This window comes from Misgurnus anguillicaudatus, chromosome 11 (assembly GCF_027580225.2).
Source record: "Misgurnus anguillicaudatus chromosome 11, ASM2758022v2, whole genome shotgun sequence".
Classification (NCBI taxonomy): domain Eukaryota; kingdom Metazoa; phylum Chordata; class Actinopteri; order Cypriniformes; family Cobitidae; genus Misgurnus; species Misgurnus anguillicaudatus.
In genome coordinates this window covers 30,582,480-30,603,185 of record NC_073347.2, presented here as the reverse complement: position 1 = coordinate 30,603,185, position 20,706 = coordinate 30,582,480, and the positions used below count along the sequence as shown (strand labels likewise).

At 38.5% G+C, this 20,706-nt stretch overlaps 1 protein-coding gene across 2 annotated transcripts in view; it reads right to left on the bottom strand.

Moving 5' to 3' along the window:
* Positions 1-20,706, bottom strand: part of itga9 (integrin, alpha 9) — a 109,965-nt gene that overhangs the window by 51,405 nt on the left and 37,854 nt on the right. For both annotated transcript variants that reach the window (XM_055171012.2, XM_055171014.2), the window contains exons 13-15: positions 20,443-20,488; positions 20,192-20,346; positions 17,853-18,013 (exon numbers count right to left, since the gene is read on the bottom strand). In XM_055171012.2, the coding sequence (XP_055026987.2) occupies positions 17,853-18,013; positions 20,192-20,346; positions 20,443-20,488 (362 nt within the window). The remainder of the gene's footprint in view (positions 1-17,852; positions 18,014-20,191; positions 20,347-20,442; positions 20,489-20,706) is intronic.

Below are 20,706 nucleotides of genomic sequence, written 5' to 3'. Positions count from 1 at the left end.
ATTAATAACATAAAAGCAAACACACGGTGTGCATTCTTTGTTCTTCATTTTCTGTAAGCACAGTTAACAAACCTTGCTGTATTTTCATGTAAATCCTTTAAAGGGGACATATCACGAAAAACTAACTTTTTCCAGGTTTAAATCGGTCTCTAGTGCTTCTATAAACCTAGAAAATGTGAAAAACAATGACCCAGTAACTTAGTTTTGGTAAACCATTCGCTGCAAGCATGTGAAAAAAAGGTCATTGAAATTTGGCTCCCCTTGTGATGTCAGAAGGGAATAATACCGCCCCTTAATCTGCACTATCCAACCACAGCACTGCCATTTAGTGCAGAGATCAGCTCATTTGCATTTAAAAGGACACACCCACAAAAAGGTACATTTTTGCTCACACCTACAAAGTGGCAATTTTAACATTCTATAATAAAGTATATATGCTATTTTGAGCTAAAACTTTAAATACGCAATCTAGGGATACCAAGTTTTATTTGGCATCTTAAAAAAGTATTGTCAAATGTCTCCTTCAAAGGCGGCACACCGCCATCTCGACCAAATAACTTGATGCCATAAACGCGAATTACCAACCCAGGAGGACTTGAAGGCACCATAAAATTCACTGGATAGAGACAGGTGTTACACATCAGATATATAACAGATCAGGTCTCATACTGTACATCACTATGGCTCCAAAACACTGCAGCACTATCTGCAATAGCTATTTGAATAATGCACAAGGAAACACAACCAGTAAAAGAAAAAGGAAGAAAACTGACCACATTCATATTCATTCAGATTCTACGATGAACACACAGTCGACTTTCCCCGAAATCAGCAAATAAATTTAACACGCTCTTGGCTACTCCATACGAAATTTCCTTCCCAACTTCTGTAATGGTCGCAGTTTGTCAAAGCTCAATGTTTCCCAGTCCTTTCCATGACATTTATTGTCGGCATTATGGTTTTTGCATTTTAATATTTTTTCCGTCACCGTGTCGTATAAATAGAAGCGCTGGAGTCGTACAGTAAGTGTGTTTAATAGGAGGCAGCTGGAAATAATTACCTTCCTGCCCCGCGAATTCATTGTATCAGCTTTCTTGGCCGGTGGTAAATGAAGCCGGTGGTATGGCATTGGGGAAATTGTGGCGTTGTGCGGGACGGTTATAGACGGCAAAACAAAGCCGACAGTGTGGCAGGCTGCCTGGTACTCTTACTGGGTCAATACTATGAATACCATTGAATGACATTGTAAGTATGTATGTCAGTTTGGCTGAGTGCATGTACTGTACGTGTGAGATGTATTTCTTCATTGCAGAAAAATTGCAAGGGGTAACGGGGGCAATGCTAACCAGCCAAACCTTTACCCCTTCGGTCATGTCTCTTGTGTGCCTCGTGTGAGAGCGCTTATTTAGGTAGTGTTTGAAGTTGTTGGCTATGTAAAGCATTCCAGATCCGTCACTCGTGAGAGTTCATGCTACATTACAATGCAGCTGCCTATGTGTATGAATAGAGATCAATGGAATGGGGCTCACATCATAACTGTGCAGGTAAAATATGAAACCTCCTTTCAGTATAAAGTACAGTAAGTGCGAGATGCTTAACAGTGTCAAAGTTGTATATTCAACAGAGAGGAAACACTCTCAACGGGCTGCATTTGATGTTACTTTAAATCCTTATTTGAAGAGTTTGGTTCCAAAACGCAATAAATTAATTTTGACTAATTTGGGTAAAAATGTGTTTCTATACCAAGAAAGTGACAAGATGAAAAGCACAATTTTATGTTACAAACTTTCACATAGCATCTTTAGGTTATAATAACATTAAAATTCAAATCCATAATTTGATTTTTAAAGATTTATTATAAAAAAAATTTTTTTCGCAAAATGCAATAAGTCCATGATAAGTTTTTCTTCAAAATGCTATAAATCTATTGAATCAATATATAAATCTGCATTCATCTTTGCCATGTTATATTCATTTAGTTGACTAGTGGGATACACTGATAAAAAAAGAAACATTAATAGCATTAATCAAAACACTTACTTATTCATATTAACAACACTGTCATTGGAGTCGTCATTGGGAGGTCGTCGCTGAACTTTTTTGACAGCGATCAGCTGTAAAATGTTTTGGTCCTGCTTGATTTTTGTTGACTTGCATAAAATAATGGAAAGTTTTCATAAGATCCACTGGGGTCAATGTGTTAGCATGACAGAAGCTTGATGCTGTCATGTAAGAACAAGCAACAGCCAACATTTTTCCTTCACCCGAGTGCCTCTCACGTAAATCATTAGATTTTGATGGCTTACGTTTCTTCGCCACCACAGAAAACCAATGCATGGAATGATGCACTGTGATTGGTTAAGCTGATTTATTGCATTCTGCAGAGAAGGAGGACTGCCGTTTGTTGCGGTTTGGAAAAAAGGGAGAAAAGATTACAGAATAACACTGCAGATATTGGATTTTGCGTAAAATTAAGAATTGACTTTTTAATACTTACCTAATACAATACTGATTTTGGCGGTAAATATTTTTTGAAACCAAACTATTAATTTGCTCCACCAAGTACACGGCTTGATATTTCTGCTCAGATCCACTGGATGGAGGAATGGGCAATGCACAACCTTAATGCCTGTAAAGCAATTGAGGTATTTATAAGTAAATAAAACTATAAGACAAGACAAGCAGACAACAAAAGAAATCGGACAGCCTGGTTTAACTTCTCCAAGTCCTGCAAATCCAACCATACTCTCAGTGGTAGAATGACCAAATCAAAAATATGACCTTTATAAATCATAAATCTATAATGCTATAAATCATATTATGCTTTGTGTGTGCGCTTAATGGAATCCCGAAAGTCTAAGCTTTCAAACGATGTGCCACATGACCGTATATTTTGAAGATTTAATGCTTCAAAGTTACAATGACGTTTATGCAGCCTTACGTCCAAGGGAGGGGGTGTACCGTGTTCCTTATCAGTTTATATTTTCTAATATCTTCAAAAAACTCCAGATTTGTTAAACACGAACACTGTTGTGTGACCCACTTTGAGTTTTACTGTCTAGAAGACACCTGACCATTTCTTTACGACTATAGTAAACGGTGTGTGTGTGTGGTCACAACAGGAAACACAATTGTCCCGTGCATCTGGTTCTGCTCATTAGTGTGTTGATGTCGCTAATACCTCGTCCTTCAGCATACACATTTAAACCTGCCCTGACCCGGTTCAACACCCATCCCCGTAAAGGCCCTGTGGGAACTCAACGTAAGCACTTTTTTTGACCCATGGTGCCAAAATAAAATCCTGAATCGTAAAAACAACACCTGAATCATGAATCATAAAAGGATCAAAGTCATTATATTCAGTATCAGTGTGACAAACGTTTTACTTACTAAATAGATTTCCAGAGAACGTCCACAGTGCCGGTTCGCCAAACAGGCAGTTTATCTAGCTAAAAATAACCAAACAAAGTACATCTGGTAGTCTGGTAAGCTGTGCCAATAGAAACATGTTTAAAATGATAAACACGAAACACGTTATGTAATGCCTCGTATGTCATCAGAGGAGAAAAATAAGAACTGGACTATTTACTTGTGAGAAGCACTTGTACTGTAGCTTCATATTTTATCTGGCTAGAGGCAGGAGTTTTTTAAAGTTGCCCATTAATTTTCTGACCTCAGTTTGTGTATATAGGAAGAGCTGAAGCAACCACAGTAACCTCTGAGAAAGCAGACCATGTTCAAATAAACATAACACCTGCGCTCCAAATATCACCTGAGTTTGTTTCTATGATCATGTCTGTCAGAAGTAACAACTGAATAAAATTAAGCACAGTTCCACTAAACGCAGCCTAAGATTAACCAGCTTTGCCAGGCTGGGAGGGCCCTCTTAAACCAGCTAAGACTAGCCAAACAGCTTAGCCAAGCTTCCAGCCTGATCAAGCTGGTGAGTCAGTCGATTCTCCACCCTGACTAGCTAAAACCAGGCTGGAAGACCAGCTAAAACCAGCCAACCAGCTTAGGCTGGTTTCAGCTGTTTTTTTCAGTAGGGTATTCTTCAGTTCATGCTCGTGTGACTGTGGCGAATAAACATCTGATGTCTTTACTGTCAGGATTGATCGTGTTCGGTCAAGCTATGTCAAGAACTTGTTGTTTACAAGAAGCATTGTGGTGAAAAGTAACAGTGATGAAGGATCAAAATACATCTGTATGTTTAGTCAGCTGTGTTTTATTCAAATTAAACCACAAGTTGCTTATGTTGCATGTTTGTTACTGTATGACTTTAAATAAATACCAAATGGCAAAAATCTACTTAACAAGGATGGGCAGGTTTTAATTTGTGTGCAAATAAAAATGCTGGGTTGTTTTTAAAGGAATAGTCTACTCATTTTCAATATTAAAATATGTTATTACCTTAACTAAGAATTGTTGATACATCCCTCTATCATCTGTGTGCGTGCACGTAAGCGCTGGAGCGCGCTGCGACGCTTCGATAGCATTTAGCTTAGCCCCATTCATTCAATGGTACCATTTAGAGATAAAGTTAGAAGTGACCAAACACATCAACGTTTTTCCTATTTAAGACGAGAGCGCTTAGAAAAGCGCTACGTTTTATTTTGTACCACCAAACTTGCTCGTATAACTACTCGTCTTAAATAGGAAAAACGTTGATGTGTTTGTTCACTTCTAACTTTATCTCTAAATGGTACCATTGAATGAATGGGGCTAAGCTAAATGCTATCGAAGCGTCGCAGCGCGCTCCAGCGCTTACGTGCACGCACACAGATGATAGAGGGATGTATCAACAATTCTTAGTTAAGGTAATAACATATTTTAATATTGAAAATGAGTAGACTATTCCTTTAACTCATGTTAGTTAAATATTGGACAGCACACACCACTGGGTTAAAAATTATTCAATGATGGGTTGTTTCCAAAGCTCGACAAGTGGCAATTCACCTGTCACTCAAGTGACCACACTTTTAATTATGCAGACCTTTAAGGCTTAATATAATTTAAATGGATGAGTCCCAGTTGTCATAAGGGTAACTAGACCAAAACACTTATTTCTGCAGTAAAGTTGGGCATTTTAACTATTTCCTCCCCAGCATTTTATAAAAAAATTGCCAGCCAGCGCCAGCCAGTCAGCGCTAGATTTTAACAAAAGTTTAATGCCTTCTAGAAAATCTTATTCTGTAAACATGTAATATATCAACTAAAGAACAGACCCTCTGCTTTAAAGCCGCTCTATGCATTTACGGCGTTTTTGTCAAACAGCGACCCCTAGAGTCGCTGGAGAATACTTGCAACTGTCGTAATTTCCCACTCTATTACTCCGAAGATAATGACCAGGTAATGTTTCACAATTTCATACAAATATTAGGCTACTGCATAGTCTACTAAACTACAGATGATGGTAATAGGATAATAAGAAGTTTATTCCAAATGTACAGTGCATATAATAATAAAGTACCGCGTTTGCTAGCTTATAACGTTTTTACATGATTGCAGCTAAATCACAAGTAAACATTACAAAATGTCATGACAAAGTTAATTGTGTACGTTGCATTATTTCATAACGTTGTTCGTTATAATGTGACTATACATGATTATTGCTATTTATCATAATAGTTTGCAAATTGCGCATGTTTACACTATTTACAACCTCTAGGCTTATTTATGTCCTGATAATTATGTGAGATATTGACAACTGTTGTCATGATAATCGCATGACATACTACAAGCAAGCGCAACAACATACAACATAGACCGCAAACAAGTTAACAAATAAGAGATTTACTTACTAGTCCATCAACAAGATCGCCAGATCAGCATCCCATCCAGTGCTGTCTTTTAGCTCACCCCAACGAGTAAAAACCTGACCGAGTGGGACTCTTGTCCGGTTCCTAACGCGGTCAGATTCTCTTTTCCTTTTCCTACTCTCTTCCGACCGCGCTTTCTTAACTTTTAAATAGTTTAGCATTACGTCTCAAATTCGCGCGTGCAGTTGTTGTTATAGGCTTGATCGACTTCATGCAGCGCTGCAAGAACCTACAGCCGGATGATGTCAAAGTGCCGTCTCGGATCATTCTCGCTGTACTTTGATGTTATCCGGCAGTCGGTTCTTGCAGCGCCACACGAAGTCGAACAAGCCTAACGTGTGTGACGTCGTTGCCGTAGAGCAAGTCATGATTCTCGCGAGATTTGTCAGGGGCGGTTCTCTCAAGCTTGCATTGGTGGTTTTGCTAGCAGCGTCCTCCCCGAGCTATAACAGGAGGATGATTCGCCTTACTATGACTTTGTTTACCACTGAAATAACTTTGAAGCTGTTATATATTAAGGTAAAATAACTGCATAGTGTGTCTTTCATCCTATCTTCATTTGTTCTCTTTTTATCACCTCTCAAATATGGGTAGGTTTCTTCAAAAATACAAACTTTTGAGCAAAAAGCTAACATAATTGCATTTTTGTAAAGACCTTCTTTTAGAGATCAGATTCAGAGCGATGATCAAAACATACATGGAGATTTTACGTTTTTTAGATCAGTGGATGCTTCAGTGTTTTATAGACCACTTAATTGCCTACGTCACTGTGACGTCACCGCTCTAGCTGGAAGCAAAACATAATGAATAACTTGTAGCAGGAGCACTAAAACTTTGAGGTTTTGACTTTAAAATGTCATCTTGTTGTGTTTTTGGCTGCCAGAAACTGAACTAAACTAAAGTTTTACCGAATTTTACGCAGACATTCCTTCGCAGAAGTCAAGAAGACAATTGTGGTTGAATGCAATACGGTGTACAGACTGGACGGAGACGATCATAAATAATGCTCGTGTTTGCAGTGCACACTTCATATCAGGTCAAATAATTTATGCATATGTACTGGTGTGTTGGTTTTATCAAGTACAAATCAGCAAGTTTCTGTTTTATAGGTGAAAAGTCGCCAACCACGCTATTGTTTAGCTTAAATGTTAAACAAACATACAGCGATAGATGTGTGTACCATCCTTTGAATGGTCTCTTAAAATAATCCATATTGCTAATCATAGTTAGCCCAGCGATAGGTTACATTAGACAATAAGCCTGGACAAAATTCCCCAAACTACCCAAAAGAAATTCATATGTTGTCTAGGAAATATCCAAAACCTGGTTAAAATCGCGAGAGTTAGTTTACAAAAATAGCTGTCATGGTTCCGCAGTGACTGTACATGCTCAGACAGTTCCGAACCTTCTGCATCCATGTTTAATAAATCCCTCCTAAAACGTCCTCTCTTACGCTTGTCAACATTGCGTCCGCGGCTCTTTTTGCCTCCGGCTAAGCCCCGCCCACTCGGAGACGTTGCAATGTTTACAAACTTTTAAGGGGTCTATAAGTTGGGTGAAAACACCTAGCATCTAATGGATAACAGCGGAAATATGGATTGCCGTAAAAACTTGTCACGGGCAAGGAAGCTTTTTCTCTTAATTGATGAGATAACTCGTCAGTTGCAGTTAACATCGGAGGTCTATGGGATTGACTCACTTTTGGAGCCAGTCTCTAGTGGTCAGTCAATGAATTGCAGTTTACGTGTTGGCTTCACGAGAAAGACCAGTAGGTTGCCCCTTGGTTAAAACACACACAAAAAAGCCTCTAATGCACATTACATTGAAAGATGCAGTGGTATGTACCTGTATACATATGGCAGGTGAGCCTGAGTTGGATTTATTAGTCCACCTAAGTAATTTTGGGGTGGAACCGAGGGGCAACTTTCCATCTCTCTAATGAAGCCAATACGGAAGTGATTTAAACTGCAATTCATCGACTGGTCACTAGAGGCTGGCTCCAGAAGGGAGTCAATTCCCATGGACCTCCATGTTAAAGTGCCCAACTTTACAGATGAAAATAATATGTTTACAGCCTGGAACAAAAAGTGTTTTTGGTCTGTATAGCTAATTTTGCCCTTCATGACAACTGTGAGGGGGGGAAATTTTTTTTCTAACTCATCTGTTTAAATTATATTAAGCCATAAACTTCTGCATAATTAAGGGCGTGGCCATCTGAGTGATGGGTGAACTTCCACTGCAACCAGCCACCTCAGCTTCACCCATGTCTCGCCTCTTTACCCATTTTCTGATTATACACGAGTGATTTGCGGTGGCGCGCAGCAAAGATGGCAACGGCAGGCAACGTCTACTTTAAGCTTCAAAAACGATCTTCACAAACCTATGGGTGATGTCACGGACACTATGTCCATATTTTTTTACAGTCTATGAGTGGAACTAGCCAATGGCTATTTCAAAGTTTGCCATTTGCAAGAAAATAATTGTAAAAAAACAACTAAACGTTTTTCTTCAAAGTTTATGCCATGATGAATGCCTCCAGCTTATTAAACATTTTACATGGCACAGAAGAACCATTCAGTTAAATATACTTTAACTTTTTCAACTACAAAAACCTTTTGTGACCTTGTGAGTGTTTCATTGGACCTTGTGAGTGTTTCATTGGACCATACAGCCAAAATGGTTCTTTTGTTACATTATGTAGCACCTATCACATTTCTGTACCGTAAGTCACGCCAATCTCAATGACCCGGCCATCTGGTGATGAACTCAATTTTAAAGTCAATCAAATGCCAAATTCCATTTTAAAACCATTTTACACACTACCTAAAAAAACCCTGACATTTTGAGAAAATAAAAAACAAAAGGTAGATCAGCCAATCTAAACATCAAATTTGTTGGCCTCAACGATTCCTAAATCAATACGTATTTACTTTGCACACAAACCAAAGTTAGCAAAGTTTAGCACGCTATGCAGATATCTCCTAAATCAAGACGAAGCTTTATCCAAACCTTCTGCTGTCTCCATGACTAAATATAGTAAACAGAGGCTTCACGTGTTAAATGGTTCTAGTGAAACCAGTTGAACGTCAACGGGGGGCCGCACAAGAGCTCCATTTGACACAACAATAACTCCCCAGAATCCACCGCAGTGAGCTACAGGGTTTTCACTGTGTGTGATTTAACGGGGGGGAGTGTGTGTTTTAGTGAAGGTCCCCTCTGGAGAACCCAGCGGAGAGCCAGCTGGTTTCCATTAGCATGCCTCAGCCAGCAAATGGAGCTCCTGGCTTTATGTGGGCAGATACTAACACCCAGAAAACTGAGAGCAGAGAGCGACTAAACCTGGCCCTCGAGACCGTCGCCAAATCACACCGATGACAGAGAGCCGAGCTCTTCTGAACTTAGCGCGCTTGTGTTTTAAAACACACTGAGTGTTGTTTGACAAACCTATTTGATGTTTACACTAACTGATATGGGAATATATTTACGTGTCTTACTTTAAGTGAACCAGGACTATGCTATCTACATCTTTTTGGATGATAACTGTTTACAGTAGTGTAGTGTGTAGTTTTATAACAAGCAAGGTGATAAAATCTTCACCTCACAGATAATAAAACATGCAGATAAAAGCCTTTAAGCTCCTACACTTGGATTAAAGGAGGTACCCAAGTCAAATCTACAAATCAGAATGTCATTAAGCATGTTTTCATCCTCTTACTTTTATGCACATTTGGGGTATTGGATAAAAAACGCTGGATGTGAATTCCAAGATGCGCATACATTTTAAAAATGCACATAAAAACGTATGCGTTCAACTGAGTTGGACAAATTTCTTATGCGATAACAAAACATGAGCATGAATTGCAATGGAATTGTTTTACTGAATAAACTCATTAATACGCATAAAAAATGTCATGTAATTTTGTCATTCTGAAATGCATTATCCAAAGCATGTCATCAAAGTTATATAAGGTATAATGAGTGCCCAGAACTGTCTTGCGCGACTGTGTTCCCAATAGCGATGGGTGATAATTTGCATGTGATTTTCATTGTGCATCTCGTCAGTGAAGCCGGTTCCGTGATTAGAATCGCTATCAGCTGCTTTCAGATTGAGCGGCATTTACTACACAAAGCCATAGTTCACTGACAATTGGGGCAATTTCGCTTGAATTATTGCGGATGTATCGCCTGCCATATGTATGCAATATTGCCCAGCTAGTCAGTTAACTACACTGAAAAAAAATTATTCATTCAGTCTACTAAATTTTTTAAGGTAAGTGTTCGCAATCAATTTATTTAAGCTAAAAAAAAAATAGAAAAACAAAACAAAACAAAAAACTTTTGTTTAAATGTAGCATAAATAAATTGATTGCAACCACTTACCTCAAAAAAATGAGTAAATTGAATGAATAATTTTTCAGTGTACGGCTTTGTGTAGTAAATGCCCCTCCATCTGAAAGCAGCTGATGGCGATTTACTTCTAATCAAGGAACCAGCTTTACTGACAAGATGCGCGTGATATTGCATGCAAATTATCGCCCATCCCTAATTCCCAAACAGCAGGCTTCTTTTGTCTTTGAATACAAGATAATATGAACACATTTATTGCATTTCTTCTGCGTGCTCTGATATGCAAGTAATTTATTATAGACTAACTAAAGCCCACAGTGGCTTCTCTTATGGCAGCAAATTCCTTTTACGAGGAAATTACGCATTTGTGCTTTTCGACTCACTGGATGGAAACGGTGCTTTTTCGGAAATATTTTATGCGATATTCCAGCCGTGCACAAGTTTAATTCGCAACTTTGGATGGAAACATAGCGATTGAGACCTAGGAATGGTATAGCCTGGTCCAACCAGACTCTCGTACATTCATTTCATTTGTACAGAGAGTCTGGCCACGCTCCATTGCAAAGCGTTACTTCCGTTAAGGAGGGTCCTCTGTGGAAATTTAAAACTATTGGATCTGCCTAGAGTCACTCTAAATTTGCCATAACCAATCGCTAACGAATCAAACCTTTCCCGAACCCCGTGGGGAGGAGGGCCATAACGTGTCTGGCGAACAACCTCAACGTCATCGTTCTTAGCCACCCCCCTCTGCTCGCTGCAGATTTTTGCCGGAGAAAACGAAACTCTACTCAGCAGTCCCAGACGTTGTACTGAAGCGAAATGAAAATTAAGCGGAAGCACGTAGGAGGGCGGAGCCAGGCTAGGAATGGTATCCAAGTAAACGTAAACTCCCAACCACCCAAAGCAACCTAGCAAAAAACTATACCTATCAAGGGCAGCCATATCGCCCTTTGTATATAAATACAGCCTGAATATATATATATATATGATGTAACCCAACTAAAGCCATGTCTGGCAAGATAATTTTAAACACTCTTTGTTCACCTCATACAAACTATAAACACAGCAGCCCAGCTAACGCACTTATCACGGACGATTAAAAAAATGTCACCTGATAAAGTTACATCTCACTTCTACTGTGAGACAAATGTCTAGTAACAAAGTCAATAAAATTTAGACTAACAGCAGGCAGACAGTATCACATATGACTGCATAAGAGCTCTATAGAAGGAACTCAATAAAAGTTTGGTCTTTACAAAAGTGGTGCACTGTGAGTTACTCGCAACAACTTATACAAAATAAGTCAATTTTTCCATTTTGAATGTATAAACCTGAGAGCACTTTGAAACTTGTAACTGAAGATCAAATACTGACAACAGCTGGATTCAGATCAGATCTAGCGAGTCCATTGCGGTCTTTATGATAAATGAGTCTCTTAACTCCAGCAGAAGGGTGTTTATATGGTTTGCTCCATTAGGGATCACCCAGTGAGATTCTCTTGTGGCATACATTAAATCTGCCTGCCCACCCACAACATAACAGCACAAGTTTCACTTCCATTAAACCCTCGCTCATTTACACTACCAGTCTGTTTAACAGATATCTGCCATTGTCTGGTCCGACTCCATCATTTCCACACACTTCAAAATCAAATAAACTCTGCTCATTCATAAGATGTTACCATCCGTGAAAAGGTTTAAATAAACAAACTGCGGTCTGTGGATGTTTAGGGATCGAGTGTTTATAGGGCTCCACTGAATGTACATTTTTGACGTCAGATCCAAACACAAATCAAACAACATACAACATTAGGAAGCATTACACTTTTATTTAACTACAGCCTATCGTCATACTTATACTGTAAGACAGTGACAGCAGCTACACTAAAGTCCGAGAATAACACTTATGGGTCAATCTACATAATTTTTTTTGCTTTGATTTCAAACTATTAAACTTTCCTAGTTTCATGTAAATGAAATAAATTGTGCCAGGTCAAGCACTGTATATCTGGGTTTAAACAACACAATCTCGTGGCAATTGTATGTATTTTACGAGGTGGCTAATTCGTACAAATTCAAATTACTACATTTGTACGTTTTTGTACGATTTGCTTTTATCCCTTGTGAAGTTGGGGTTAGAGGTGGGGTTTAATTGTTTTTTTATAATCTTATGTTTTGGTACGATTCACTTCATTCGAAAAAGCCAACTCGTAAAATACATACATATTCCTGTGAGATTAAATGTGCTTTCCAGAAAAATATCAGCTTCACATATTTGTTTAGAAATTATTTGCCTTGTGCTCGAAGCCGGATGAAGCAATTTAATGCTTATAAATCTACAAATATCCAGTTCCATTTCGAGAACGGTCTCTCGACATTGTGTCAGAATCTGGCGCTGTAGGACTTCCCATAGCGTCAGCTTCTGACGCAATGTCTCGTTCCCGTTTCGCAGGGAACTGAGGTTATGATAGACTACCGATAGTGAGGTTACAATAGACGATAGTAACCGAGATGTTTTCAAGCATTAGTCCTCACAAAACTAGCAGAATAAGATAAAAAATTACATTAATTGTCTCAACACCCAGCGGCAACACAAAGATAAGGACAGCCCAAAAAAACACGCACACAAAGAAAAAGGTACAAATTTTTTTTTTCCAATAATTGTACATTACAATTTAACTGTGATGAAAAATTAATGAAAATAAAATACTTTTTTGAATTTTGTGGAAAAAAACATCTATTATATCACAATAAAATCTGCATATCGTATGTTAAAGGAATATTCCATTTTCTTAAAAGAAAAATCCAGATAATTTACTCACCACCATGTCAACCAAAATGTTGATGTCTTTCTTTGTTCAGTCGAGAAGAAATTATGTTTTTTTGAGGAAAACATTGCAGGATTTTTCTCATTTTAATGGACTTTAATAGAGCCCAACATTTAATACTTAACTCAACACTTAACAGTTTTTTTTCTGTTTCAAAGGACAATAAACGATCCCAAACGAGGCATAAGGGTCTTATCTAGCGAAACCATTGTCATTTTTGACAAGAAAAATAAAAAATATGCACTTTTAAACCACAACTTTTCGTATAGATCTGGCTGTGATGCGCCAGCAATACGTCATGACGTCATAAGGTCACAGAAGACGAACGCGAAACTCCGCCCCAGTGTTTACAAGTGCGTTGAAAGAGGACCGTTCCTACGTTGTTGTATGTCAACTGATACTAATTCATGTCTTTGTGGCAGTTTATTGTTTACAATGGTCCGCAAATGTGCGTTTTATATATGTAACACGTGACCTCCCTACGTCACTACGCATTTACGTTAGGTCGCGCTGGACCGGACCTAGACGAAAAGTTGTGGTTTAAAAGTGTCTATTTTTTTTTTCTTGTCAAAAATGACAATCGTTTCGCTAGATAAGACCCTTATGCCTCGTTTGGGATTGTTTATAGTCCTTTGAAACAGAAAAAAACTGCCAAGTGTTGAGTCCAGTATGAAATGTTTGGCTCTATTAAAGTCCATTATTTTAAAATGAGAAAAAATCCTGGAATGTTTTCCTCAAAAAACACAATTTCTTCTCGACTGAACAAAGAAAGACATCAACACCCTGGACGACATGGTGGTGAGCAAATTATCTGGATTTTTTTTAAGAAAATGGAATATTCCTTTAATAAAGGACATAAAAGACCCTCAATAGTAAACAGTGTGCAATATGCGATACAATAATGCTTTAAAGTGCACCTATTTTATTGCTAAAAACAACATTATTTTGTGTATTTGGTATAATACAATGTGTTTGCGTGGTTTATGGTAAAAAAACATTATTTTCCACATACCGTTAATTTTTGTAGCTCCAGATTTTACTCTCTTCCTCTCATTATGAGAGGGAGAAGGGGAGCGGATTTTTCAGGCGAGTCGAAGTACTCCCAAAAGTGCTTTTCCGCCATACAATATAGTTACCCTTTTAAGTCCTCTTAGAAAAGTGCTACATTTTATTTTGTGCCACCATACTTGCTCGTATAACTACTCATCTTAAATAGGAAAAACGTTGATGTGTTTGGTCACTTCTAACTTTATCTCTGTTTGGTACCATTGAATGAATGGGGCTAAGCTAAATGCTATCAAAGTGTTGCCGTGCTCCACAGCGCTTACGTGCACGCACTAAGATGATAGAGGTATGTATCAACTCTTCTTAGTTAAGGTAATAACATAGTTTAATATGGAAAAATTATAGACTATTACTTTAAATCATTTAGTTATTGCGAGCCATACGCTCATTTGCGATATTGCAATTCCTTTCAATGTGTGACCCTGGACCACAAAACCTGTCAAAAAGGATATATTTTTTTTAAATTGAGATTAATACATCAACTGAAAGCTGAATAATAAATAAAAAAATGATATATATTTACAGTAAGAAATGTACTAAATATCTTCATGGAAAATAATCTTAACTCAAAGGGGACATTTCACAAGACTTTTTTAAGATGTAAAATAAATCTTTGGTGTCCCCAGAGTACGTTTGTGAAGTTCTAGCTCAAAATATCATATATATAATTTATTATAGCATGTTAAAATTGACACTTTGTAGGTGTGAGCAAAATGTGCTGTTTTTGGGTGTGTCCTTTAAAATGCAAATTAGCTGATGTCTGCACTAAATGGCAGTGCCGTGGTTGGATAGTGCAGTATTATCCCCTTCTGACATCACAAGAGGAGCCAAATTTCAATGACCTATTTTTTACATGCTTGCAGAGAATGGTTTACCAAAAACTAAGTTACTGGGTTGATCTTTTTCACATTTTCTAGGTTTAGAAGCACTGAGGACCCAATTATAGCACTTAAACATGGAAAAAGTCAGCTTTTCATGATATGTCCCCTTTAATATCCTAATGAATTTTTGGCATAAAAGAAAATGTTATAATTTTGACCCATACAATGTATTGTTGGCTTTTGCTTTCTTCTGGTTTTGGGCTCCAGGGTCACATATATCTTAAAGCCCTAGTGTGAATGTTCATTAGCAAATGTAAGAAGTCTAGGTCAGCAAGCCTACTAACGGTGTTGTCAGCTGGCTGTTTGTTGCTGTTGATGCATATTTGTTAGGTAAAAAGAAAATGAGTAGCGTGGCATGGGGTAAGTCCTTCCTGTAAGAGGATTCCCTGTGGAGAAGTGCCTCATAAACAGAAGCAGTGAAATCTACGAGCTTTGTGTGGATCTTGTTAGTGCTGGAGCTTCACAGCAGCTTCGCCCCGAGGACACTGAAGCTGAACGCTGTGTTACCAGCAGACAAACAACAAGAGACTGACTGTGTGATCACTATGATGACCGTCTCTCAGCTGCTTAAAACAGTCACGAAAACAAGCTCCCTTCTTAAAGGAATATTCCATTTTCTTAAAAGAAAAATCCAGATAATTTACTCACCACCATGTCATCCAAAATGTTGATGTCTTTTATTGCTCAGTCGAGAAGAAATTATGTTTTTTGAGGAAAACATTGCAGGATTTTTCTCATTTTAATGGACTTTAATAGACACCAACAATTAACACTTAACTCAACACGTAACAGTTTTTTTCAACAGAGTTTCAAAGGACTATAAACAATCCCAAACGAGGCATAAGGGTCTTATCTAGCAAAACGATTGTCATTTTTGACAAGAAAAATAACAAATATACACTTTTAAAGCACAACTTCTTGTCTAGATCCGGTTGTGATGCGCCAGCGTGACCCCACGCAATACGTCATCACGTCAAGAGGTCACAGAGGACGAACGCGAAACTCCGCCCCAGTGTTTACAAGTGATTGAAAGAGGACCGTTCCTAAGTTGTTTTAAGTCAACTGATACTAATTAATGTCTTTGTGTCAGTTTATTGTTTACAATGGTCCGCAAATGTGCGTTTTATATATGTAACACGTGACCTCCCTACGTCACTACGCATTTACGTTACGTCGCGCTGGACCGGACCAAGACGAAAAGTTGTGAAAGTTTAAAAGTACATATTTTTTATTTTTCTTGTCAAAAATGACAATCGTTTTGCTAGATAAGACCCTTATGCCTCGTTTGGGATTGTTTATAGTCCTTTGAAACTCCATTGAAAAAAACTGTTAAGTGTTGAGTTAAGTGTTAAATGTCGGGCTCTATTAAAGTCCATTAAAATGAGAAAAAAATCCTGCAATGTTTTCCTCAAAAAACATAATTTCTTCTCGACTGAACAAAGAAAAACATCAACATTTTGGATGACATGGTGTTGAGTAAATTATCTGGATTTTTCTTTTAAGAAAATTGAATATTCCTTTAAGAAAGCCACATTTCTATAGAAGCAAACCATGCAGTAGTCGATATTTGCTCAACTAATAGCTATATGTAGATTATTATACTGTATCAGCCACTTGAAGCTCTGAGTTTGGTGGGAGTTTTTAACCTTGGCAACCAAACCACAGATATGACTAATGTACTTGAAGATTGTCAAGATTTAATAAACAAAAGTTCACCCAGAACTACTAAATATCTGCCATAATTACTCCCCCCCCAAAAAAACAACAACAAAAGCAACTATTAAAAGCAATTACAAGAATATGCACATGAAGATATTTGGGCTATGTTGATAGCACCGAGTGAATTAAAGTTCAACGCAACACCCTGTGACCTCCATCGCAGGGCAGATTGCACCACGGGTCATGGGAGAGAAACGACACAGGCCAGATGACAGAAACTGCAAACAACATCACATGGACCCGATTGCATTCTGCGGTGCTCAGACATCCAGAGCGGACCACCGTGAAAACGGTCCACATTAACAGGAAATCTACTTTAATGCTGTAATGTGACTTTATACATCACGTAACAAGCAGAAATACATATTTACAGCCCATAAGGCAGAAGCTGGACAAAAAGTTACAGTGGTCAGGGTTCCCACAGCATAGTTAACTTCAAATTCAAGGACCTTTCAAGGACTTTCCAGGTCCAATACCCTCAAATTCAAGGACTAAATGTGGGGACACATTTCAAGTGAGAGCAAGGTTACATCGTGTTACCTTTTAAGATACATTGTTCCTTTTGAGGGAACTCGCGCTGCGTCACTGTGGTGACACTTTGGGGACACCTCCAGGGGTAAGTGCGTCTGAATGTGTATATCAAATTCAACCAATGGTAAGGCTTAACGACAAAGACAGGTGATGCGGGAGCCAGGAAGTATATCGCTATCTGAAATATTGCCAAAGACGGCGTTACAGGGACGCAGGAAGTATGACAAGGAAGACTCAGCGTCTCGTTCCCTTCTCAGGGTACAACAGTTACATACGTAACCCAAGACGTTTTCATGTGTCAAACACAACTATGCAAAAAAGCATTTTGGCATGAATCAACATTTGCATACAGAAGATATAATCATTTAAAGCAAACAGTTTGGCACGTGTGCTTAACAAGTCTAGAATTTTTATGATATCCTACACTACACACGGAATAATATGGATTTTTTCCCCCCAGAAAACCTCTTGCATAAAATAGATTCAAGCACTTTCAATGACCTGCATCTATGTATGAATTTTCAAAAACTTCCCAGGGCCTTCAATTTTTCCTCGAGATTCCATTAAGACCTGGTATCTGACTAAGGAGGTACAGTATGTGAGTATCTCTGGATGCCAGACGTGTGCAGCATGCGATATAAACTCGGGTATCTAAAAACTCACCCTCACGAATGATGTGTACTGATGGCACTGCTGTCGGTTGATTTCCAGGCTGAAACGCTGACTGACAACGCCTGTCTGCTCTCCACCGTTTGTGAAATACACCCGGGGCGGCAAACCTTTGCGTCTCTTATCTGAATCTGCTGTTAGGTTGTACGACAACTCTGGGGAGAAAGATACATTTCGGTTAGACAACAACGTATAAACATCTCTTAAATAAGTGCTCATGTGGTCTGTGTTTAAACATTCGCTATCGCAAGCATTCCACGGCTTTAAAAACAAAGTAAAACATCCAGTTTCCACTGACACGGTCACGGAAAAGAAAGAAAACAGGCTATGAATGTTTCTAGGCCATCGTCCAGTTCTGAGCTTTCTGGAAGTTTGAAGAAGCAAAATTTCCTGACAGCTTTCATGCAAATCACCCAGACAAACAGAAGGTTAAACGTTTAATCGCAGGATATTTTAATTGGAGAATAATCCTGATGTTGAGGTTTGAGATTTTATTACAGCGTATGAATGCAGTGGATTGTGTTTGAATACATCCAGCTGTGCCTGAAGCATGAGCTCAGTCCTGTCCGTAGAAACAGGGCCTCACCCATACACAAGGTGCTGCTACACTTTCCAATAGGAATGCCAGCGGGGGAAACACTGGTGCTCTTATTCAATGTTTCCCAGAAACCCCGATTACGTAATACCCCCTTTATAGAATCCATGTCCTATATGGCCACACCCACGTAGCAAGCCAACGGTTGAGCAAAAAGTAATTGTCATCGAATCAAAAGTAGCCACACCTTCTACGCCCCATGACTACACAGTCTGGGCATATGTGATGTCATGCTCACATGATCAAAGAACAGAAAATAAACCCTACTACAACTAGAATAGATTAACAGGAATATCATAATCCGTACCATAGTCCAACCAAAGTGTGTTTGGGGATCTATCATCTGATATTTATTCTTATTTATTATTAATAAAGACACAACTATAGACGGTTTCATTGGACGCACGTGATACACGTCTGGATCCGAACCTTACTTCCGGTTTTGTTTTTTTAATGGTCTAACTAGTTGCTAAACTGATCTCTTGAACAAATGCCTCGTCAAAAATAACAAATGTTTTGGTTTCCTAGGTAATCTATGTGTTGTTGTTTTGCTTGTTATATAAATAAACTACGTTTAAAGTACTTTGTTGTTATTTATTCTTAGCGGAGTTTACCGGAAGTTACTGCGGACCGCAACAGTCGCTTGTTTATGTTGTTAATGCTGAAACCGTCTATAAAAAATAAATAAATAAAGTAATAATAAAATTGATTAAATAATAAAATAATAATAATTAAAATAAATAGATCAAAATAAACATTAAAATATGAGTAATTGTGTTTTGTTTTTATTGAAATATTTAATAAAAAATTATTATCATTAGTATTATCATCATTATCATAGTCTATTCTAGTAGTAGTAGTAGTGGTATTAGTAGTAGTAGTGGTAGTAGTGGTGGTAGTGGTGGTAGTGGTGGTGGTAGTAGTGGTAGTAGTGGTAGTAGTGGTGGTAGTGGTGGTGGTGGTAGTGGTGGTGGTAGTGGTGGTAGTGGTAGTGGTGGTAGTAGTAGTAGTGGTAGTAGTGGTGGTGGTGGTGGTAGTGGTGGTAGTTGTGGTAGTGGTGGTAGTAGTGGTAGTAGTAGTAGTAGTAGTAGTAGTAGTAGTAGTATGAATAATGATCAGTAAAAACGTATTGTTGGTAATATAGCAGTGGGGCCTGGTGACTGCTCATCCGAGGGGCGCAAATTCAAAATATGTGTTCGGAGTGTCATGTGTGCCGCTTCTGTTTTCAAAATATGTGTTTGTTGCGTCATGTGAACCAAGTGCATCACGTGTTTTGTCAAAATAAGTGCCTATTGCACACGAGTCAAAACCGTTTATGACAAAAGAGACGCTCACGTTCACAAAATACATGCAAGACACTCCCTTAACAATAAACTTTGATTACGCATGAGATTATGCGAGTATCTGTCAAACGCGAGCGTCTCTTTTATCATAAACCCTTTAGACGCATCGGTAACAGGCACTTATTTTGACAAGACACATGATGCACATAGGATAACTTGACGCGCAGGGCACATATTTTGAAATGACGAACCACACACATGACGGGCTACATACATGGTGTGATGAACTTCGGATCGAGCGCCCTCGAAAAAGAAGTCATCGGCCGCCACTGTAATATAGGGTTTCATTTCACCTATTTCATAAGATTAACTTTAATACAAAATTCAAGTGATGTGTGGTCAAAGGTGTATTATAGTCATCTGTTTTACTGTAAGTAACAAAAGCTCATTCTCACCTATGTGTCCAGGCACATGTTTCCCATGAAAACTCATGCAGACGGTGACGTTGAAGCAGTTGAGATTCTGAGGTCCTTCGTGACACTGCGGTACCGTGATATTGATGGAGACGGGCAGGAAGATAGAAACATCCACCGTGATCACCGGCCGAGACCTGTCGCACAACAACGTAGAGAAACAGATAGTGATCATCACGAAACAATGAGAAATCTCATTACTGTGATCATGTGAGTGACAGCGTATAACTCACCTTAACAACAACACACTGTCAGCCATGAACGCCCCTATTGTTACATCTGAAAATACAACATATACAACTCAGAACACTTCCTGAAGAACAGTTACAGTATATGTTTTTAAAAACATGAAATTTTGATAAAAGCATCAGTAATGGTGCATCACTTTCTGAAACAGAAAGGTTTTTCGGATGTTCTTTATGGAACCATTCAGTCAAAAGTGGCACTTTTTTAAAGAGGGGAACAGCTTCTGGAGTTGCAACAGGTCACTGAATAAA